The sequence below is a fragment of the Perissodus microlepis genome, chromosome 8 (assembly GCF_051167445.1).
Source record: "Perissodus microlepis isolate ML-2025 ecotype Zambia chromosome 8, ASM5116744v1, whole genome shotgun sequence".
Taxonomy (NCBI): domain Eukaryota; kingdom Metazoa; phylum Chordata; class Actinopteri; order Cichliformes; family Cichlidae; genus Perissodus; species Perissodus microlepis.
In genome coordinates this window covers 3,441,195-3,466,164 of record NC_140468.1, presented here as the reverse complement: position 1 = coordinate 3,466,164, position 24,970 = coordinate 3,441,195, and the positions used below count along the sequence as shown (strand labels likewise).

General features: G+C 41.5%; 2 protein-coding genes across 3 annotated transcripts in view; both read right to left on the bottom strand.

The window, feature by feature from the left end:
• map2k6 (mitogen-activated protein kinase kinase 6) overlaps positions 1-6,837 on the bottom strand; it is a 42,171-nt gene extending 35,334 nt beyond the window's left edge. Inside the window, exons 1-2 of one of the 2 annotated variants that reach the window (XM_084937051.1) lie at positions 6,751-6,837; positions 6,462-6,585 (exon numbers count right to left, since the gene is read on the bottom strand). In XM_084937051.1, the coding sequence (XP_084793177.1) occupies positions 6,462-6,552 (91 nt within the window). In that variant the 5' untranslated portion in view covers positions 6,553-6,585; positions 6,751-6,837. Of the gene's footprint in view, positions 1-6,461 lie in introns of both variants that reach the window. The other variant, XM_084937050.1, reaches the window with a different exon arrangement.
• A 1,044-nt stretch (positions 6,838-7,881) lies between these two features.
• btbd17a (BTB (POZ) domain containing 17a) lies at positions 7,882-15,080 on the bottom strand. Its single transcript, XM_084937049.1, has 3 exons — positions 14,792-15,080; positions 13,177-13,468; positions 7,882-11,160 (listed from the first exon to the last, which is right to left on the bottom strand). Exons 1-3 carry the CDS (start codon positions 14,874-14,876, stop codon positions 10,086-10,088), a joined length of 1,452 nt encoding a protein of 483 aa, XP_084793175.1. The 5' UTR covers positions 14,877-15,080; the 3' UTR covers positions 7,882-10,085.
• Between the last annotated feature and the right edge of the window lie 9,890 nt (positions 15,081-24,970).

Sequence of the window (24,970 nt, the reverse complement as noted above, 5' to 3'; positions counted from 1 at the left end):
TTTCTGCCATGTGCATCTTTATCACTCCCAAGGTGCCAAGCTGTGACAGAATGAAAACCTGATTAGACCGTTACATTGATGGCCCTGGAGCCATCAATAACAATATGAAAATATCAAACTTTGCCCTGTGATGCCAAGGAAACGTATTCGTCCATCCCAAGTCAAAATTCGATCCACGGCCGGAGCCAGAACATGTGGAATGAACAGGCAAACAACTCTGATGGAATTGGTTACATTTAGTTACTTATCAATTCAAAAAAGAAAAGAAAAACAAGGATCAAAGGCAGAGGACATGAGAGTCCGTTCATTGTGTCTTTACATCCAATCACACACACACACACGTGCACAAATTAGAGAAAAAGAAAAGTTAAATGTACATTTAAAACAGTACTGTAAAGGGCAGTCCATTACAATTATAAACACACCGAGCCACAACAAAATCAAGGCTAAACAACCCATTTTAAACCGCGTCATTAAAATTGCAGCCATCTGCACGTAGTACTCTCATTGAGAAATCTAGCTGTTACAGTGCACGGTGGACAAAACACAAGAGACATTAATGAACTGACCCTGGGACAGTTCGGTGTCAGTAGCTGAAGCTTGAGACTGTCCTCAGTAAAATATGATGATTTGATGATTAAACGTGCAAAAAGAACCAAACGAGCAAAGGAAAAACATGTTATAACTGTGATTACCTAAATGTTCTGTTAAATCCAGCCACCAAAAAAATTTATTTTCTTTCTGTATGTGCACAAACATGTAACCAAACATAACCCGGCTGAAATTGCCCTCTTTGTCCGTCCACTGCCGAGGTGCTAACTGCAACCGGTGATGGGTTGTTTTATTCAACACAAGTGCTTAAAAAAATAAATGGATAAAAGCTGTTGACTGCTGGGTAATGTCAGCATGAAGAGTACCTTCAGACTGAACTCGCACAATTTATACAGGTTTTAAATTCTAGGCAGAGAAAATAGCTGCCAGTAAAACCACTTTTCTACATTGTCGTCTAAATGAGGAGTGAAATGCTGGAGAATAATTAAATTGTCTTCAGGCAGACGTTCGGCATTCAAATCCAGACAGTCACACATCACCCCACTGAAGGGGCGAAAGGATGATTTCAAATGCATGGTGCTCAGTGTTTTATGGAGCTGGCATGTAAGCAGGAGGACTGATCATCAATCTTCATATATTTTTCATGCAATTCTAAATTTAGCAGCACAGACAGAAGAGCTGCAGGTTGGAGTCAAAAAGCCTACGGGTAAACATGCAGCAATTACAAGGAGTACATTAACATCTGCATCCATCTGCACTCAGTTCACTATCTTACAATGCAGAGCTGTGTAATGAGATCCTCGCCCTCATTCTCATCTCGCCTCAGCAAGAAAATCTCAAATCCTGCTTCCATTGAGACATTTTCTGCACAGCACACACACTCTGGAATATCTCATTATTCTCTACACAACAGGGCTGGAATAAAAAGGAATGATTTGTTGTCTGGATCCAGTGGATCATCTGAACAATGCTCTGAACAACTCTACTGTAACTGCAAGAGGGGGGAAAAAGCCACTACAGAACTGGAAGCAGACCAACAATCAGTCCGTCGAAACAGCAAATTTAGTATCCGCGCAGCTGAAAACGCAGCCTCCATTTGCATGACAAACGGGCCGTTTGTGCAAGGGGTGCGAGGGCCGGCCGGGGCTGCAGGCGGGACACGAGCTGGGAGGGCCGTCACTGTGCACAGTGCACAGCAGTCAGGGAAAAAACCTTGTTGGGCAACATTCAAGTAGAAGCAGCAGCAAGACTTTTAGCCATGTCAGAACAGAAGGAGAGGCAGCTCAAACCTCATCACATTCTCTTCTTCAGTCACACTTCTGTCAACGTTAGTTTTTCTTAAAACATTTGACTGACCAACATTTAAGAACACAAGTCGTTTCTCTTGGGGAGATGAAACATTTGAATATTTACCTCCCCTAATAATTTGAATCCAGTCTAGAATGCATATGTGAGCAATTTCTGAGCCCCTCCCAGGCAATAATTACAGCTGAAATTACCTCCTGTTTTCCTGCGAAGCTGCCGCTCTCGCTGTAATTTAAATCCCATCCGGAGCCACGTCCTTACATTTCACAGTAAATCTTTCAGTGTTTAGAGAGAGGGGAGACATTTGCTGTGGTAATGTGGGCTCCAGGTAGGCCTTAATGTTCTCTTCAAGTCTCATTTTTGGCCTGTATTTGTTATTCATTAAAAGCATAGAGGAACATACATTGCATATGAGTGTAGTTCACATATTACTAATGGAAACTAAAGAGAAATGGTTACATAGTTACCTTGATGATACACATCAGTATGTACAAATGAATAACACTGACTCCGGTTCACTTCTGGGGTTCCACAAGGTTCAGCACTGGGCCCTTTTAACTCTTCATATTGTACACAGATGGCATGTGTTAAAATTCACTTTATTTTCTGCTGACACTAACTTATGTTGCTCTGGTAAAAGGTCTGGAACAGCTGCGGAATAAAGTGGAAAGGGAACTGAAAGTTTTAAAGAAACAGTGTGGCATTACTAAAATGTATCAACCCAACACATGGGATAGGGCTGTGCCATATCAAACCATCCACAATAATACTGGTATAATATTTAGCTTGAGTTGAACTCGTATGACAGGAAGAACAAGCTGTGGATGGAAACTACTGAACACCTGGGAGGTCAAAAAGCAACCGGTTAAAAAACTCGGCCCAAGATACAACATCTCAGGTGGAAAGTATAAAAAATTTCAATTTATTATCTGGCAATACTGCGCAGCTCCAGAGTTACTTTAGTAAGCAGTTGCTTTCTACTTTTACTTAAAATGTCCAGAGAAAACACTACCCAGGGTAGGGCTGTGCGATATGACTAAAATCTCATAACCTGATATAAGACATCTATCGTCCCGATAACGACATAAATCACAAAGATTTAACATTTTCTGTAAATTCTGTGAATCTCGGGCAGCTCGACTTGCGTGAAGTGTTTCCAGCTATGCGTCGTGTACCTGGAGTCGAGTGTTTTAACCGATGCATTAAATGATGCATTTTTAGACATAAGTTGTAACGGCCGCCGTTTTCTTTGTGAGTATTTATTACACGGCGTGCTGCGGGGAAAAGCCTGTTCTAACGTTTGAGTCTAAGCTTTATTTTTTAGCACCTGACGGCTCGTATTTTGCTTCTCATCCGTAAACACTCTGCATCTTTCACGTGATTCAGGTTTTTTTTTTTAAAGTCTCAACAGGATCTTGAGCTTTATTGTGAAAGGTTTATGTGGAAAATAAATAAGCGGACACGCGATGGTTTTACCGTCGTTGCTGTTAACGACAACGCATAAAAACAGGCGCTTGTCCGTCCAGAGTGTGGTTATATTAAATATAAGAGAAAGAGAGAACTTTAAGAAATTAATATAGCCACTACAGTGACCATCAAAACGGTGAAAACATATTGCCGTAAACAGTTTATTTTGCGACACCACGAAACAAACGATAGCGTAAAATGAAATAATAGACGTTTTTATATCGTCATCCGATATATATCATTATATCGAACAGCCCTAACCCAGGGTACTTTGCTCTACTTTTTCTGCTGCTGGCACATTGGGTAGTTTATCATACTGATGTGTCTGCTGTGATGACCCCTTTAAAAAAAAATAAGGGAGCCGCTGAAAGTTGCTTTATCATCAATGACAGTAGCTGGTTGAAAATTCCCTTTAACTTAGTTTGCACTAATAACTGTTGGTTCCTGTACGCTTCAGTTACCTCTATATCGTCATAAATGGCATTACTACAAATTTTCTTGAAATATCACAACATAAATTATGAGGCTATTGATAGCAAGTAATATTTAGAACCAATAAACGCAACATTGTGATGAATAATGATGAAATATAGTTCATGAAAATAGACTTTTTGGGTGTGATAACCAACCATAAATTATGTTGCAAAGCGTACACATTTATTTTATAGATATTTTTCAATGATTTCAATTCAATAAGCACCTCTGAACTCTATTCAGTTCTGTATTTGAGCAGTATTTTGTCTGTTCGAGTCAAAATATTTGTTGGCTCCAACATCTCTGGTATGAGAATTTGCTTTCACTAGAAATCAGAGCCGTAACAATTATGAAAACCCAAAGATAACCAGCGTACTATGATGTGCGACAAAGTAAATTATAAAAACTTTTTTTTTCAAAGGTCTACATAATTGCTATAGTTGACTTATTACTGCTCTATATTACCCTAGTGTACAAAGCTGCAATAAACAAAATGTATTCTAGGTAAAAGGCCTTTAGGAGTCCTTTTATTTCATATTAAAATGTATTTTTTCTCATCATTTCCTGATGTATTCATGTCTGAACAGATTTTTACCATAGTAGTTGGTGGATTTATTTTTAACTTTTTTATACACAGCTCTGTAATTTCATCGGTCTATAAAAGATCACATTTTGTAATCTGTTTTAATCTAATCACATATGTGACACAGCATGTAAAAAGCCAAGAAGAAAATGAAGAAGAAAGAGCCGCACTTTCCAACATTTCCAAAATCTGTTTTCTTAACTTCACTTTCTGCAAATACCTCTCAGAATTTTGTCTGAAAATGTAGCTTAAGGAACAGCTTTTGATGCATAAAATACAAATACACAGCGCACCTCTGCAGCATGAGGCGAAAATACTCGCTCAGCGCAACCACAGACACACACACACACCTGGGGGCACGACCTGGCCAGCCAGCCAGCAAAATGTGCCCCCGTTAACAATGCTGCCAACTTTTCCGTCTTTAGCCTGTGGCGATAACGCTGTGTGCTCTGTGATCAGCCGAAGGGTTCTTGCAAACCTCAGTGGAGTTTTTAATCAGAAGTTTAATCATTTACAAATGTACTACGAGAGCGTATTTATCTATTAGTATTGATACTAATCCACAGAAAGTCAGAGAAACAACACATCTTTTTAATTTGTTTTGTTTTTTGTTTCCATTGTATTTAAATGATCGGTCTGAGGCTAGTTTTTACTGTTTTGATGTTTACTGTTTCACACTAAAAGAGAAATATTTGTCAGGTCCAAGATGTCAGAAGCTTTGAGCAGATGTTATAATGACTTGTCATCGTGCAGACATCAGTAAATATATTCGCCTACTGAGAAAAGCTGCAGAGCGATCACCCAATCATCTCTCAGCTGAAAGGTGACCAAGTGGATGTCATTTTAAATCAAAGACGAGATCTTAACTGGGCCTACATCCACTTTTCGTGCGACTGCACATGTGCAGTTTTCTGCTTCTACCGACGTCAATGGATGACAACAGAAACCGACTTCTGCTCTCAGGAAAGTCCCAAACCAACTCATTCATCTACAAAACATAAATAAAACGTGTTGCATTATTCACCACGTGATAAGCTGGCTGCAACAAGACAATTCCTCCGTGTGGGTGGACACTCAACTGGAGCAGATAAACAGGATCTGACCATTAGGGGGGCTCTTGCTCTCTCCTACCTGTTCACCTCCTGTGCAGCCTCTCAGTGCGTGCATGTGTGCGTGTGTTAGAGAGAGAGAGAATGCTGCATGTTGTGCAACAAACCAGCCTCACTTTGCACTTCTTGGAAATCACAGTGAGGGGAGTTTGGGAGAGAAAAAAGGCCCGAGCTGCTCTCACTGCAGCTGTTTGGCTCTTCCACTGCAAGCTCCATTCACTGATGATCTTAAAGAGGCTGCAGGGGGGAGGCTGAGCACAGCTCCTCCTCCACCTCCTGCTGCTGCAGGGTGGTAAAGTTGGGTCAAAAGTGTGACAGGCATGCAGAGGGGGGAAAAGCTGCACATCGGTGGACACCCAGGGGTTTGACACATATCCAGTTGCTGGACAGAAGCAGCAGCTGACACACTTTGCAAATCCCAGAGAGTGCGCCCTGTTCCTGAACCCTCCACCTTAAAGCTCGCGGGTCGTTTTGCCATCAGTTTGTTGCATTTTCTCTCCTCACGACCTGAAATAAATTTGCAGCCTACAAACACACAAACTTGTCCACTGACAGCTGCAGGTTGTCACGTCATGCCACCCCCCACCACCCCCTCCCCTATGCACCAAACCACATATTTAGAGCCCTGCACGCGACAAGGCTTTCATGATTTACCCCGAAAAGCGTGCACGCGCCAACTCGTGCAGAGTTTCTAATAAAGACCGTCTATCTCGTGACTATTAAGGTGCCCCGTGCTCTACATCCCTGCCTGTGCGCTGCTAATAGCGCCAGTACGAGTGAGTCCACACAGCATCGTCTTACCAGGAACTGTGCAAAGGGGAAGATCTCAAACAGGAAATGCAACTGACCCTTCTTAGCCGTCTAACTTTAAAATGCACCGGCCGTTCTCGACCTGCAGCGGTGCACGTTGCAGCTCGTGCAGCCGTGATTGCATATCGCTAGTTTTGCACACATCGGTTTCATATTCTTACCTCCCTTCGACTGAGACATTTCCCCTTTGCTTTGATGAGGGGGAGGGGAAGCACAAAAGACTTTGCCTTCTTTCTCACTCCCTCCCTCCATCGCCCTCGCACTGGAGCTTCAGCGGCTCGCTTTCTGCAACAAAGATGCAAAAACACAAGCCTCGATCTTCATGCACTTGGAGCCTTTTCGCGTCCGAAGCGTGCGCGTCCGTGCGCAGGGCGCCGGGACGGATGCACGGCCGTCGGGAAATCAGGTAATTCTGCAAATGCACTGCAAAGAATTCTCCGCAGCACTTACATGATGGGCCAAGGCTGGCAGCTGAAAGCTCCTAACTTGGATCAGTGTGAGCCCCTGCGAGAGAACGTTCTTCCTGCTTGGGCCGCGGAGGCTTGTGGGAAATGTAGTGAGCGCTGCGGCGTTTTATTTTCGAAACCGCAAAGACGCTGAAGTTTGTAACGTATCCTAAAAAAGAGTGGGTGTGGGTTTAGTCTGTGCACACACCCGGGAAACACTGACTGTTATATTCATTTCTGGTGGGTTTTGTACATTTTCAGCATCGATTTCATGATGCAATAGTTTGTAAAACACATAAAAAAAATCTTGCACCAGCTAAGAAATCTGCACATTCTGTAATAAAGTCAATCTGTATTCGTTCAAAAGTCACTCTCAGCTTCTTTTCTAATTATTCTATATTATCCTTAGATATATTAGAGAGTGAACCCCTAAGGGAGCTCTTGGCAACAGCAAGGAGGAAGAACTCCCTTTTAACAGGAAGAGACTTCCATGAGATTCAGACTCATGCAGGGGCGATATGCTGTGACCTTTGTGGGGTTTTTGCTTTCCAATATAAAGCCCCTTCAGGTAACTGTTGTTGTGATTTGCCACTTAATAAATAAAACTGAATTGACTGGAGACAAATTAGAAAAGCAAGGCTGTGTGCTGAGGAGGGATCGTGGATACAATGGACAAGGGATTTTAAAGATGAAGCTGCCAGGAAAAGAATGAGGATCACGGATGTAGTGAAGGAGGACATTCTGAGGGTTGGGGACAGGGTGGGATGGAGGCAGGAGATCCACTGTGGCGACCCCAATAGGGAACATCCGAAGGAAGAATTATGATTGAAATTGGTTCAATGTTTTTTAAATTAGCTGATTAAATCATACCACGGCTCAAAGTCAGCACAGAGAAAGCAAAAACAGTCTGTGGAAGAAAGGTGAGTGTGGCAGGTCAGTAAGGTTTAAACCCGTGGCGCTCAGGGATTACTCGAGCCTGCACTGATTTCTTTATTTGAGACTGAGCAAGTTTAATATGAGCAACGAGCAAAGTACAAAAGTTCAAGCACTGATTATGCAGCAGAATTATTGCTGCATTATTATTACTGTTCCTTTCATTTCTGTGCAGCTTTCTGCTGTTGAGCTCTGTGCATCACTTTATTATTTATAGAATTATCATCTGAAGAGTCAGCAGTGATGTCAGCGCAGTGAAAAGGAAAAAAATATAAATTTACATAAAATGAAACTTGATCAAATGAATCGCAGGTGTTTTAAACACTCTTTGTTCAGGTGTCTTCATCTATACAAAGAATCCAGACAGAAAACGCTGTGAACCGTAGAGCAATAATATCACGTTAATAAGACGTTACAGGGGCTGCGAGGTACAAAACACAACAATATTTCAGAAATCACAACAACACTTGACTTTACAGAAAAGTTCATGATGTTTTTTCCGTTTCAGAAGATGAAACCAAGTCCTCGGTGACGAGCTCATGTCACTTCTTCTTTCTGTTGTCTCAGCATGTTTTTGTTAGTAAGTTTGAAAGAGGAGGATGGAATCGACGTGATCTGTTTTCTGAATTTTTGCCTTACACCTGAGAATCACAGTAGAAGTTAAACACAGAAATATATCAGGATTATCCTACAGTACATGTTAATGAAGCCATAATAATACATCTATGTGATAAAAACAAAAAAAGCTTTTATTTGCTTGTAATAAAGCAGTTTTGTGGTTTTAATAAGAAAAAATATCATAATAATTTTTCATTTTTCTTATTTATTTTATTTCTATTAGATTTGGAGGGGATGTTACGCGTTGTGTCCATCTAAGGCAAGCATTTTTTTTGGTCTGCTTAAATGAAGCAGTTGCAATATCAAATAAATTTATTTCTATAGCACATAATAATACAACAAAGTTGACCAAAGTGCTTCACAGTCGGTCAGAGCAAAAGCATAAGACAGAATAAAAAGAGGGCAGGAAACAATATGACAATTGTTTGAAACAAAAACTAGCCTCGAAATAACATACTAGTTTGAATCAAAAGCCAGACTAATACAATTTAAAAGACTGGATCGACTCAGAGGAACAAACATAAGGAGTCTGGGAGCTACGACAGCAAAGGCCCGATCACCTCTGGACTTCAAACAAGACCTCGGTTGCATCAGGAGTTTGATTGGAAGATCTAAGTGACTTCTTAGGGAGTTCGTTTATTAGGGAGTTTATTAGGAAGGAGTTTGCATAGATAGCTGGGAGCCAAATGATTTAAAATTTTAAACGTAAGCAAAATAATATGTTGCTTCTTCTTACTTACATGTTTTTTTATATCTGAGAAATAAATTTGATAAAGTAAAAAAGAACAATTGATAAACTGACATTTGCCACAAAATAATTTTTTGCATGTGGTGACAAAACATAAGCCGGATGACAATCAGGACAATATTCAGTTTAGTTTTTAAAACTTAGGAAACAATCTTTATTACCAGGCGACACTGATTAATGCAGCAGTGGATGTAAGTAACAGCATCGATCACATTAATGGATTCGCTAACGAGGTGCTGCGACATCGGTGAGAAGGAGTACAGGTTGGGTTTCTAAATAAGTTAAAACATACAAGTAGAAGAAAAATGTTTTTAAAAAATCAATTTACTTTCCAGTAAGCACTGAATTAACAATTTACTGATTTAAAAAATTGAGCCATCTACAATTTTTCAACCATATTTCACAACAACACAAAATATAATCAAAAAAACAAAAACAGCTAATAAAAATCCATCAGCAAACATTAACATCAGGGTATAATTTAATCAGCAAAGCTTTAGATCAGTGCACACCGGGCAGTGAATATCAACTGTGACCCCTTTACGTGTAAATGGGGTATAATAGCACCAATAACAAATCAGTGTATGACAAAGAAACAACCTCAAGAATAAAGGACAAAGCTGGTGATGTTCTGCATTTTCCTGAGTGCCAATAAATCCCATAAAAAGACCAAAATTATCAGCGTGTTAGCCCATACGTCACTTCAAACTTTAATACCCAAGGTTTTTATGGTGCAGTAATTTTCTCAGATAGTTGGATGCTGTGTTTTTATTAAATACTCTTCAGCCTGGATGAAATGGTGCATTTCTTGGGGACTAATTTCAGTGGCAGATTAATTTCTGTTTGGTCCTCTAGTGAGTTTTTTTCAGCACTTGGACAAGACGAATATAGACTATCACCATCTTTCCATTATGATTTTACCCTCACAAAATGCTCTCAGGCAGTCCTGAATCAGGATCTTTGTTTTTTATTTGCTCAGTGACTCCAATGACTCAGGTCCACGTCTCCATGATGGGATATGAGTGAGGGTTGGAGTGACGTTAATTCTTGGTGCTTATGAGGGTTTGGTACAGTGGCTTCACAACAATATGGAGGAACAAGGAGCTGTCCATGAGATATTCAGATGTCCGGCGGTACAGGTCAGCTTCGGCCAAGAAATCGCCGTTTTCCTCTGTGCTCTGATGGAAGTTGTAGACGTGCTTCACCACCACCTTCCCCTGCTGCTGAGCCATCACCAGCACCGTCTTCTGGAAGCTCACTCCAGCAAAGTCGGTGCTGGACGTGGCAGGCGTGATGATGATGCGAGGACGCCCGCCTTCTACGCGAGTCGGCTGCATGGCGCCCGTCTCGGTGTACATGGGCCTCATGCTCAGGGGCAACCAGCGCGGGGAGAACAGGACGTTCCAAGTCACGCGTTTGTTGGCGTCATGGTTGCTGGGCCCCAGCTGGGTCTGGAAACTCATGCTGCGGTCGTCCCGTGTCGGGTTGTTGATGATCCAGGGGGACCCCCACACTGGGGACAGGTAGTTCCTGGGCACAAAGAGGCTGCAGTTCACGTCAAAGTATTTGGCCATCTGCAGCGGCGAGGCCGAGTGAAACTGGTAGGACATGTAGAGCAGGTCGCGCACCGACTCCTGATAGCGAGCCAGGATTGTGGACTGGGTTTGGAGGAGGAAAAGCTCCCGTGGGGGGATCATGGCGTAGCGCACAGCTCTCAAAGCGTTCTCAGCCGTCAAACCGTCCGGATCGTTCTGGATAATCCACGCCTCCAGGGCTGAGAAGAGCTCCATCTCACTCTGTAGGATGAGGTCTGAACGCTGCAGCAAGGACATAAGCAGCTGGCTGCTGATGGTCACCCACTCGCCGCTCTGCAGCAGAGACGACAGGTTCCAGGCCATGTACTGAAGACAGCTGTCCCTCAGAGTCACATCCCCGGCCTGCAGGGCGTACTCGTACCAGCCTGCCACGTGGCCTGACGGGGTGTCCCTGGCCAGATTCTGGGTCATGTACTGGGTGATGCCCTGCTGGAGACTCAGCACCTGATACTTAGTGGCCAGCTTGTGTAGAGGAGTGGCCTGGTCCAGACGCAGAGAAAGCTCCCCACAGTACAGATACCTGCACAGAGAAGAGAAGCTGACTCTATGACCACTGCTGGGTGTATTTTAGACATTCTTAGAGTCATGCTAAAGCTGGAAAAGCTGCATTTTCATATCAGACATCTTAAATCTTAGCATCCACTGCCATTAAGTCTAGAGTTAGGTTTAGGTTTAGGGTTTTGACTATGATACCTTTCAAATTAGGTATCATAGAAAAATTAAGTTTATACAATAATTATAACATTGCACTTTTTCTGTTAATGCGGTTGCAGGTAACTGGGACCATTATTTACTAAATTACCAACTGTACACATCAAAGGAGCTGAGGGTAACTGTCCCAAAGATTAGTATATCACTGAAATTTACAACCACAGAAATTGCCCCCCTGCTGGTTATTAAAAAGAATGCAAGTTTAAGGCATTTTCCACATTGATGCTATGTCCCAAAACCTAGGCCGCATCCTTCGGAGGACCCGGTCTTCGCGGTCTACGTGGGCCTGGTCCTTCAAAGACCGAGAACGCCGGAAGTGCGAGGCTGTGGAATGGGACGGTCTAGCCTTCAGATTTGCGTCACCGCTGTCTCAGTGGTGTTTAATAAACTCAGCTGTCTGCTCCTTGCCATCTAAAATATAGCAGGACACTGGCGTAAATTCTCAACCATCTCACACTTCTGTTTAATCAGTTTTCTGTTTGGCGTTTATTTAGCTGTGTGAAACCCACGGAGGATTAATAAAGTTTAGTTAATGTAATCTAATCTGATCATTTTAATCTCAGCCAAACCGATTTACTCAGGAACAAATAAAACACTGAAAAAAGCCAACCAATAACATTTTAAAGTTATGTAAATGACTTATATATCATGTTTAACATGAGTAGCGACAGACCCGTGGGGGGGGAGGGTTGAAAACAATGTGCTGGGAGTTCACTGTTCCCACCGGCTTTAGTGACCCTTGAATCTCCGGATAGTTATCAATCTGATGGGTAACAGACGTCTCCGAAAACATCAGAGCACTTGTGCAAATATGTGATGTCTTGATAAACGAGCAGATATTTCAAGTTTACACAGCTACATTTTCGTCTGAACATATTTTAAAAGTTTATTTGTGACCCAGAAAGTGTAATTAGAGTAATATTAAAACTAAGTAGCTGCTGTCATTGTTGGAAACTGGAATTGGCTGGGCCGCGCTATCAATTCTGGGATAGGTTGGGCCACGAAGGATAAGCCCGACCCATCGTTCAAATTCGGGGGAATGAAGGACGCATTTTTCGGCCGCGTTTGGAGCAGCCTTCGAATTGGGACAGCCTTCATCGCCTGGCAGTGAGGTAATCGGTCTACAAATGCAGCCTCCAAAGGATGCGGCCTATGTTTTGGGACACAGCTTGAATCTTTTATATACAGTCTCTGCTTTAAAGTATGACAGAACAGGGGTATTAGCAAACTAACTGGTTAATGATAGCAAAAAATAATAATAAATCCCAATTTAGATTAACACAGAGAAATGTTAGCCTTCGTTTGTCCCCTTAAATCCATAATTTACTTAAAAATCCTTTTCCCCACATACAAAATCTTGAATCATCAGGATTCGTAATATTTTAAAGACCTCATAGTGACCTCAGGTGACTCTAAACCTCTCTTGTTGCTCCAGCAGCTGGAAAGCATTCTTTGTTGAGAATGACTGAGAATGAGGAAAAAGTCAGAACAGTGGCCTCCTTTCATGATGATTTCCCCCTCACAGAGTGCTCTCACGTAGTCACGAATCCAGTTATTTTTGTTATTTATTAAATTTTCCTTAAAGAAAAAGCACTTGGACGAGCAGATTAATGATCCAAACATCAAACCAGAGGCAGTTAACAGAAAATACACCTTAAGTTAACATCAAAACAAAGTGGTTCTCTTTAGAACAAGAAGGTTTAATCGAAGCAGAATAAGAAAAATAAGCGTAATGTGTGTTTTGATTAATCTCATTAGCAGCTGAGATAAAAATAGATTTGCTTGATGCTGGGGGGGGGAGGGGCATCCTCTGTTCCCGCCTCACCTGATAAACTTGTCAAACACAGAGGCACAGTCGGAGCTCTCTCTCAGGACCAGCATGCTGCTGTTGCGGCTCAGCAGGATCTCCTCAAATACAGGACTCTGCAGGGAGAGCACCAGGGCGTGGGCCTGGATCACCTTCACCTCGTCCGCATTGGGTGTCTCCACCCGCAGCGTCACGTCGCTTCCATTGCCGTGAATCAGGAGGGCCTCCAGACGCTGCACCAGGACCAAGGAATGGCTGATGGTGTCCCCGTTGCTGCCACCATCCTGGGCTCCTTCAGCTTTCGCCATGCCTGGGTTTTTTTTGAGAAAGCAGAAGGAGCTGGTGGATTTAAAGGATTGGATGCATTTCATAAATAAAACAAAGCTGCGTGTGAGTTATTTATTAGGGCAGATAGTGGGGTAGTATCATTCAAATCCATGCCATTGATCAGCCCAGCTGCGCTCGCTGTCTGGATAATGAAGGATTGTGGGTCATGTTTAATTAAAGCTTTGTCTCAGCTGAGGCGGTTGCATCGCAGCGCACCCCCGCCACCCCTCCTTCCTCTGCTAGACCACAGAGTTACTGTAACTGCAGGGATGTGAGCCTTGATTCATATTCTCAAAGTATAGTTGCTCTTTCTGATTCATTATAAATATTTGACACTTTCTTCCCCACGCTGACACAAACAGAGCACGCTGTCAACTTCTGTCTGTCGGCTGTGATGTTCAAAGGAGTCTGAAGGAGAGGAGACCATCCTCAAAAGAGTCCAGATGATGAGAGAACCACAGCAAACAGAATTTTAAATAGTGTGTTTGGCTACATATTTGAAGATTCGCTCAGTGAATACAGTCTCTCTGATTTTTGCACTTTCTTAGGGAGCTTACACAAAATATTTGGTCTGAGTCATATGTTTATCTTAAAAAAATGTCCCCCACATATATTTTGTCTGGACTTAGAAGCTTTGATAATTGTTTTAGCAGTTTTAAACACCCAAAGTTGTTTTTTTCTTTACCTTTTAGCTTCATATTTAACATCAAATAAAACCCAAACCTAACCCTTGATGTATTCCCAGCGAAAAGGTGGATGTCAAGAGTTTAAAAAAAACCTCAGTTAGTAACAGTAGAGCCACTGTTACTGTACAGCACTTATTATTAGAAATAAATCTACTACTCATGCACACGAGAGACCAGTTTCAAATGCATGTGGGAAAGTGCACCAGTATGAACTATTTGATTGTAAACTGCTAAAAACAAATACCAGTAAGCCTGAGTTTGAAAAATAAAAAACCTGCTATCACTGTGTCCCAGAAAAAAAGAAGAAGGTCAAGTCACTTTTTCTTTCATACAGCCGCCAAAATGTAAAAAGTGATGTCAGTGAAAACTATTTCCTGCTCCTTTCACAGTTTGGCTGAGGTAGCTTCTAGAAAACACATCCTTTGTACTCGTTTGCTCTCACTCAAAATCAAAATCTGTTTCCATGAGAATTAATTCAGTTCAATTTATAGAGACATTTACAGATAAATAAGGCAATATTACAGAAAGACAACCCAACGATCTTCTAAGAGCAAGAATTGACTTTTAACACAAAGAAACTGCTGCGTGTCTCAAATGTTCTGTATTTGTGCTGAACGTACCTGCAGCAGAAGCGGCAGCCTCCATCTGAAGGCAGACAGCCAGAAACAGCATCCCAGCGTGGACGCGAGCAGCCTGTTTCACCATCTTTTCTCCTGACTGTCCTTTCCCGTCTATCCTGGAATTCTGCTTCCTGTTGTTCGGAGGATGATGGGGTCTGCGCCCGAATGACGGATAAGACTGGGGGTTCTCCTCACCACGTCCAGCCCACAACCACTACCAACACCATCGATTTGTGGGTGGAAGCAGGCCGGGGTTGTTTCCATGACTACCGCTTTGATCCTGACTTTCCTATCCTTGGGTATCAATGTTGGCTGGACATCATTGATCCAGCAGTGATGCTGCGGGGAACTAACAAAGCTGAGGCTGGGTGGGGGGTGGGGGAGTGGGGGGGGGGGGGGGGGGGGTAGAGCTGGGATGTTCAAAAAGAAGAAAAAATTTGTTAATGCCTCCATCCAAGTTGTCAAGTTGACATCAGTCTCTCTCCAGGCCACAGACAAAAACACAAAAACACCTCATATAATCTTAATTATTTGTTTTTACTTATATATAACAAAACAAAACAGTCCTGACCCTGAAGGTGTGCTGTAGTATCTGGCAACAAGATGTTAGCATTAGTTAAGTCCTGGAAGCTGGGATGTTTGGATAGAGGTCTCCGGCTGGCTGGTCTGCGGCTGTGCAGTCCCATACATAACAAACTGCAATGCTGTGTTTTCTGAGACATTTCTATCAGAACCAGCATGAATGTTCTGCAGTTTGAGCTGCAGCAGCTCCCCACGTGCATCTGTGAGTCTTGGCTGCTCATGACCCTGTTGCTGCATCACCACTGTTTTTTCCTTGGACCCTTTTTATAGATCCTGATGATTGCAAACCAGGAACACCCCACCACAGCTGCATTTTTGGAGATGCTCTGTCGATCCATTACCGTTTGGCTCTGGTCAAAATCACCCAAATCCTTATGCTCAGCTTTGAAGATAAAATGTTCAGTATGTTAATAAAGAAAAAATGATCATATTTAAAATTGAAGGAATAAGTAATGATGTGGGTGTTTGTCTTGTTGGAATGGTGTGTAGATATGTTGATGGTTAGAAGAAGAAAATATCGAAGTCTGTGAGAGAGCTGTCAATATTTTTTTTTAATGGTTAAATTTTTATTTGTTAAGAAGTTCTGCTTTCAAAGAACATACCACACACCATCAGAGACATGGAGACACAGACTGGGGGAAAAGTATGTTACTAAGTGATGGAGCTGTGAAGGCAAGTTTCATTTATATGTGCAGCCAGTTTTATGGCAGCAGGTAACTTGGGATCTGGGAAACAGGCTAACAAGGAGCTGCAAGAACAAAATTATTGATTTAGATGTCAGATTCAGGGCTTGTGAAGCTGCTGTGAATGCAAGTCTACTTGAAGAAGCATAATTAGAGCACAATATTTTGCTTTTACTTACTGACGATTGTTTCAGGGCTTATTACAAACAACCTATATGTGAGAAGGCTGCGTAGGATGCATTACATTAATTTAGACTAAATTAAAGCATGATAATAAATTACATATGCCTGGCCCCGAGTGAAACTGAATCACTTAAGAACTCTTATTAGGAGTCCAAATGCAAACAGAGGCGTGGGAGACCTCTCGAGCGGGCTCACGGGACTGTTAGTGGTGCTGTCAAGCTTTAGTGGTGGTATGGACTAAATAGTCCTATTCAGTTACTGTAGTAATCCATTATGTCCAGAACGACTCAAATCCTTCATTTAAGACATGAAAGTCAGTCAGTCCAGAAAATTATAAAATCCCACAAGGGCTGCCGCTAACAGATCAGAGACCACATCAATGCTTCCTGTAGTTCAAGCAGCAGACACATCAGCTGCTGCGAGGAGATTGAATCAGGCCTCTGTGACAGAACGGCTGCAAAGAAACCACTGTGGGGGGAGACCGAGGAGAAGGACAGAAACACAATACATAGACTTTAGAGCAGTGAAGTTCTGGACTTTGAGTATTTTTGTGTGTTTTTGGGGTGATTCGGAGAATGTGATTGGATGGTATCTGCATGTGGAGGAAGAGCAGTGAGGGTGTTTGCAGCCCCCTGCAGACACACACAGTCTCATTTGGTGGAGATTAGCAGGGCAACAATGGGATAAAACATCTGGAGGCTCTGTAACAGCTGTATCCCATAACCTGACCTCCAGAGTCAATCTAACCCCCCGGAGATGGTTTAAGATGGTGACTCCTATTATTAATATTTTACACAGGATAGCAGTAGGAAGTGTCCCGAAGGTGTTCTAGTTTGGTGGTGAGGATGTTGAGTTTTTGAGTCTTTTTCATTATCAGTGTAGTTTTTTTTCCCAAAAATGACCCCAAAATAAATTGCATATTTACAGGTTAATATTACATTTTTTTATTTTTTAGAAAAAAAGATTAATAAATACTCCACTTTCAAAAACTTTACATTTTTTGTAATTATTTCGTGGTTCAGGATTTTAATGAAAAATGAAACTTGACAGTGTGTAGTTATTTATCAAGTGAAATAAAGACCGGTGAACTGACATATTTAAAGCGTAGCAGTTTTATCAGGGATATCCTCCCGCCTGCATTTACAAAAGTGTGTCAGTCTGTTCACCCCGTTCACCACATGTGCGTGACACAGAGACACAAGCAATTTATTCACAGCTCCAGGCTACAGCACGCTTCATCAGGACCGTGAGTAAGTTAAACCGTCGATAACTGTCTCTAATTAATCTCCTCATAATCTCCTTTTAAATATGTATAAAAGCAAACTAAAACTCACAGCCGATGTCTTGGCTGTTTATGTTTATCGTGTTTAGTGCAGTCGATCCTAAACGATGTGATCATGTGACTGTTCTTATCACGGTCTGACTCTGGATAGAAACGAGGTCTCTGTGTCTGGATGTTTGCCAGCAGGTCAGTCAGTGATAGTAGCCTTTTAGTGGCCTCGCCTTCCTGTAACATTATTTACTTAAATTATAGGCAGTCACATTCATGGGAGCAAACATTTCCATCCTTTAGAAGATTTACAACCAGTCGGGCTGGTCGTCTGCCTCCACGCTTCCAGGTACCTCTGATTTATGTCATAACATAATAAAGTGATAATGATAAAATTTCCTCCTGTGATGCTCACAGTTTTCTTTTAATTCAGCAACATTTCTTTCCATAAGTAATGCTTTCGTAAACAAGTACAACACCTTTTAATAAAGAGAGAATCAGACTAAACAGATACAAAGAGGGAAGCAAAAAACAATGTTAGAGGACCGTTCAACCTCATCAGCCAAAGCAACGGCAATATTAATGTCACTGGATGCAGAAAAAGGCTTTGACAAACTCTGGTGGTCCTTCCTACTTGGATATTTAACTCCACACCTACAGTCACCACATAGAACTGCTTGTTATTTTAGTACGTCAAAATTTCAGCATCAAAAGCTATTTAGTTTAAAACACAAAATTAATTTCTACACTGATCGTCATGTGGGCCAAACAGACTCAAGTGCAGATTCAAAGAACTTGGAATAAAAGTCAAAGGGTTTATTTAGAGAACACCAGGTGATAGATACAGTGTGCAGGGTAGAGGGCACCAAGGGTCCACGGGAAGGAGGGAAGGGTAACGCACGCTCGACTGCGACCACACACGCCATGCTCTTTCTCGCTCCACGCCACTCTGCCAAAACACTCACGCTCAGGAATCCAGGAAGGGAAACAAGGACAGGTCCAGGGTAATCTATATAAACAGACGATTATATCAGCGCTAGAAAAGCACAAGAGATGAGAGAGTTGAATTAAGCCAGAGCTACACTAACGCAGATTGCGCAATGATCCAGCGATGAGAAGCAGTGAGCCACTGCCTTAAGTAGTGGCCATGAGAGTCAGGTTAGTGAGCGGCAGGTGAGTAAACGATCACAGGTGTGTGGGTGCAAGGAGCCAGAGGAGAGAGAGAGAAACATATGCCAACAGAGTGTGTTTGCCGGGGAGACACAGGGACCATGACACTGATAATATATTATTGTATCTAAAAAAACCCACAAACTACATAACAACTTTATAAAAAATATCAGACTTTCTATAAACTGGTTTAAATCAATAATTCTTCCAATAACAGAGAAATCCTGGAATCCTGCACAGCAACAGCCACACTTCTCGTTCCCAACAGGCAACATCAGGTACCGAGCTATAAATGTCTCCTCCAGACTGTCAGATTTAGTTCACCTAAACGTCACTCCAGGTATTTATACAGGTAGTCCCATTGCAACCCAATGTCTCATGTACAAGAGAGACTTATAAGAGAGAAAATGGGTCTGCAGGCACTTCATTTTTAATAATACTAGCTAACCAGATCATCAGATGGACTCATCTCAGTGAAGCCCCCAACTCTTGGATAGATTGTAACAGCGTCAAACTTCCAGACCTATCCTTTATCCTTCTTCTATTAAACTCCATTAAAGTGTTTCAAGAACCCGATGAGGTTGGAAACCTGTAGTCTTGCTTCAATTTCCAGATGAAAAGCTCATGACAGCCTCTAATCTCATTCAAAGATTTGGATTGGGCAACAATCAAAGGCTTCCTACACTTCACAACCCTTCACCCTCTACAAACATCTACATTTGTAAAAGAGATCTCAAATCTTTAACTTTAACAAGCAAACAAAACTCTCTCAAAACTGTACAGAATAATTTCAGTCACAGAATCATTATCCATCTCCCAAAGGACCTTTCAACTGTCTTTGGAGCCTGATTTTTGGACATAGAAATTCACAACTCATTCAATGCAAAATCTTAATCACATAACACAGGTTGAATAATATGGGTTTCTCTGATTCTGACATTTGCGCTCAATGTACTTAAAACACCACAGCTGCATATTTCCATGCATTATGGCTCTGCTCACCTTTGCAGCATTTTTGAGTTGAAATCCCTGAAAAGATTTCCTCCTCATTTGTGCTTACTTGGTAGCATAACCTCAGTTTATCTTCCAACAAAGCTCTTTAATTTCACACTCACTGCTCTAACCATCTACAAGAAAAAAAAAAACTTGTTAACTAGAAAAATTAGCAAATGCTTAGTATTGATACCCTAATAATCTCCTAATTAATCACACATCAATGGAAATAGTTTTTGCCTCCATTAAAAAGAATCACAGCAAGTTAATTGGGTGAAATGAGATCTCTGTTTAACACACAACGTACAAACTACAAATATTATTAACTGTCAATGATTGTAAAGACGTATAAGTGTTACTGTATAAGACGGTAGCACTTACTGTAGTTACATGCTGCGTCCACTAGAGAGCAGACTGACTGCAGCCAACATTCAGGACTGCTGTGCGGGATCACTGCATGGAAACACCAGGGATGGAAAGGAGTGCAGCACTTTATCACTGTCTGACATGTAGCAGATCATGTAGCTGCAGATCAGCTGGAGACTTTGAGTCTGAATAGAATAGAATAGGCCTTAATTGTCGTTGTACATGACATTATGGGTGCTCCACAACAACTGTGCAGGAATAAATAACAAACCGGAGAAATATATACAAACCAGAGGAATATGTATACAACAAGACAAAGGAACACATTGGAGGACAAACTCCTTGGAAGTGCAAAAGAACTTGGTCTGAGTACAGAGACCATATGTGAGTGGACAGAGTGATGAGGGCCACTCAGACCATGGCTCAGATTGGTGTCATGGGTCCAGGTGACATCAGCAGAGATGTGGGTGCCCTGAAGGTGATCTAGTTTGGTGGTGAGGATGTTTGGTATTATGATACTGAATGCTGAGCTATAGTCCACGAAGAGCATCCTCATGTAGTGCTTCCTGTTCTCCAGATGGCTCAGTGCTCTATGAAGGGTGATGGTGATGGTGATGGCATCCTCCGTGGACCGATTTGCTCTGTAAGCAAACTGGTGGGCTCGGGTGAAGGGGGAAGAGAGGCTCTGATTTGCTGAGACACTATGTGCTCCAAACGCTTCAGACCTGAGGTCAGCCTGGTGAGGATCCCTGCCAGTTATAAATAACACTACAAATAAAGCCAAACCTTAAGGGATACAGATGCTTATGCAGTGTGAAATTCTCACACAGCAGAAATTCAACAGGACCTTAACAAAGCATCATAAGAACAGGAAGAACATAAATACTAACTGTCGAAAAGTCAGGTAATCATATGCATCTATATTCATTCAAAGTTAATTATGGCCATGTGAAATTAAAAAGGGAAGAAAAAAGAAAGAGAAGTAGAAATAAAGCTGTCAGGGTGAAAAAAATAGTGAAAAAAGGTAAGAGGAAAAGATGCAATGGTTTTAATCCCGTATCAACAGACTGTGATGGTGTCGGCTTTCTGTTTTGTGTATTTGATGAATATTCTTCCTTGTGTTGTCATATCTTATGTCAGTTTCTCTTTGTGGTTTGGATCACAAACACTGCTCTGCTTTATTTTGGTTACTGGTATTGTCTGAGTCCTGTGTCCCCTTTTCAAACTAACAAGGACAAAACTATTAACTGTCATTATTGATTCCTTAACATTAAAGTGCAGCAGCTGCTTTACTTCTCATGCATAATTAATTCGGGTTTTTTTTACTGTTAAAAATCAATAAAATTATAATTATGTGTACTAATGATTAGTAATGTATATTTATGTTGTGTAATAAATCGTTAAGATACACTATAGCATAGCTGATAAGAGGCAGTTACTATTACAGTTTGATATTTACACACAGATTATGGATTTGTTTACTTTCCCCCTGTGTCGAATATGCAGTTTAGTCAAAGTGAAATCAAAATCTGTCCGTTGTTGCTGATCTCAAACCAACCTGTTCTACTTCCTGTGGCTCATAAAGGAAAGCAGGTCATCTACGTCTGAACGCCCAATATCCTTGACCAAGACACGAACCCCAAGATGCTCTTCGATGCATCCATCAGCGTGTGAATGTCAAATAAAAAGCATAAAGTAATCTAAAAAAGAAACAACTGCTTGATATTGTTAGTTCATTTTTAATATGAGCATCCATCACTAAAACAGCACAGAAAAGTGACGCAGGTCCCCTATAAGATCATTTTTCAGCATAAAAGGTTAAAAATGTTTTTTAAATGGGTGCGTTTGGAAGGTTTTAGTTTCTACTGAGTTAATAACGCCACGTTAAGTGTTTTTAGAGTTTGTGTTTTGAACCCCCAAATACACTTATCATAACCCAACCAAGCTTTTTTTTAAAGGAAAAGAAAGGAAAGGAAAAGATCTTCTTTAAAGAAAACTAGATGAAGAGCATTTTAATATTCCCACATTTTTTACAGCACGGTCAGAAACTGATTTATAATTCCAGGTCAGTGTGGCTGGGATGGGGGACCCAGTTTTCCATGGATGCAGGCATGTTTGAGAGGGCTGTAAAACATGTGATTTATAAAACCAAAAGCAGCGAGTTGTAAATTCATATTTACGGACATTTAAGTCAGGGTCGTGTTTACATTTCTAAACTACCATAGATTTGGGACGAAAGGCAAATATAATGAAGTTCAAATTCAGAGCGAAATAGTTTTGCCAGAGGGCCAAATTTGGCTCACATGCCTTCCACTGTTATAAAGTCCTGTCTTATTATTAATGATATACTCAGGCCTGGTTGTGTTGTCCACATCGATGTGTTTAAATCTAACCGTGTAATCAGATTAAATAATGATGTTATCATGATGTGCTTGTTTGCTTTACTGCAAAATGTCACACAGAGGTCGTTCTTAAATAAATAACAGAGAATCGGTGCCAGATAGACTCAGTGCTTTGGTATGACTTGAACAAATAACACAGAAATGTAATATCAGTCATGGCAGGGGCAACTACTGATTACTGCTGCACTTACGGCAAACACACCAATTATTTTTATTTCATTTCGCCTCATATGCACATGTGCAAGCATGAAAAATAATATAGTATGAAAACACGCTAATGAATTCCAGCCAAAAGGAGAGCATGAAGTCATGAGTGTGTGCGTGAGCGGTGATAAGGTGGTCGTGTTTGTCTCACGTTTCAGCCTTTGAGAGTCTTACTGTCTGAAAGCTGCACAGAGTGACAGTGTGGGAAGCTGAGGCAGCATCCTGGTGGAGGTGACCTGTGAGACGGGCCCAGCCTCCGCATCAGTTTATCTCTCCGCGGCGGCTCCATCACTTCTGCTTCTGCTTTCTTTTTGGTCGTCCCACAGCTGCCGTTGTTTTCCACCGGTTGATCTACAGCATCCAAACAAAGGCTGACTATAAATCACAGCTGACTCTACAAGCATGAAATCAGCTCGGTGAGTTATACATCCTCCACAGATAAGGTGACTAAATAATTGAATACAACCGCCTGGTGTGTAAACACATACAAGAAATAAGAGTATCTTCTAGAAAAACATCTGAAGGGTTATCATTTCATGAGTAACAAGGAGCTATTAAAGACAATAACCATTAATAAAAAATACAAAAATGTCTGATTAAGACACAGACGTAACAAATCAGGGATAAGGAGACGAGGGAAGTACGATGCACATGAGACAAAATAAAGCAGGAAACAACTTACGCCAAGATAAAGACTCAAATATCCAAACGTCACATGGAAACACACCTACAAGGATGAGACTGGAGGAGCAGAATGGGAATTCACAAACCTTTAACCATGTAAAGCCAATAACTAAAGGCACAAATGACAAAAAGCACAGAGGAATATAAAATAAAACAGAACATGAACCGAAGAGCATGCACAAGCGGTGTGATATAAATGACTTTACAAAACCCAAAAGAAATCACAAAACTTAAAAATTGTGGCATTTTGCTGCCATGATTTTGGTCCGCTTGTCCTTTGAGGTTGAAGGGTCACTGCAAATCAATCCAAAGTTGTTCTGGGTGATTACTTCTGTCCAGTGACCAAATATTTCTGATCTGATCTTCTGGGATTACAAAGTCGTAGGGAACAGAGGGACACGCTTGATTAGGATAAAAGTGATGTGACTCACCAGATTTCAACCCAGATGAACACGTGTTGAACATTTTGAACTAGCACGTTTGACGAACTTGAAGAATATCCTTTGAGGAATGCTTTTCTATCTCCTCCGATTCGTAGAATCAATACAATAGCATGTGGAAGGTTATATAATGGAGCATGTCATTCTCATTTTAGAAAGAAGCAGGTCACTCCCCAGAAGTAAACTGCTGTACCCAGTCATATTAAGCAGATATAGGAAGGAAATTTAGTGGCCATTATCCCATTTATGATTACCTCTATATTACTGCTACCATGAATGTAGCTTTGTATTAGTACAGGCTGTTGCTTAAGTGATAAAATGTGGACGTATCCTGCCCATAAAAGGAGCTGCACCTCGGCTCGCTTCACCAAAATCAGCAGAAATGTGTTCTCTGTGCATCGTCCAGCAGGACTGATCAACAACAAGCTGCGTCTGTGCATGAAGGCTCATTATTTGCTCGAGTGACCCTCGGGGCCACGGCGGCGTCCGAGCTATAACACGCTATGTGAACTAAACACACAATGACATGCAGCTGCAGGGCGAGGGCAGCCATGCTGGGTCAGAGCGAGCTCACGTAGGGATCAGGTTTGCAGATGGTTTGTCAGCAGGCTTTGGATGAATTAGTTCTTGAGATCCGCTCGTTTAACGCGCTGTTTGCTTTGGAGCTTTGCTATCATCAACAATTTGCGGACGTGAGATGGGCTTTCTCAAAGGGTTTAGCTAAATTAAGGGTGCATTTGTCATGTACGAAACAACAAGTCAGCTCCCAGATCCCCTGATGTCAGTGATTTCCTCACTCATAATCATGCTAGTTTCAACTGCTGCTGAGAATAAATAGAGGAAATTAGAAAGCTGTTGCAGCTCAAAGCCATTATTCTTTCTAGTAATGAGACAAAAGGCAGCATACATCATAATAAAGACTCTTTGTTATTATATGTTTATTAGAATGTAATTGTTTCTTCTTTATGTGCTTAAGATTGTGTTTTGTGAATCTTTTGCTGATTTGGGGATTTAGAAATCAATCCTGACGTTAACGTTACTTGTTCAGTTATTTCTTCCAACATTTGATTTTTGTTACATCGCCGACAGCAACATGTTTGGATTCTCCATCTTTTCTTGCTGTAGGTGGAGTTTATGTTTTTATGGTGCACTGAAATATGGGCCACCAGCATCCGTCGACATCATCGTCAAATTTAATCTAA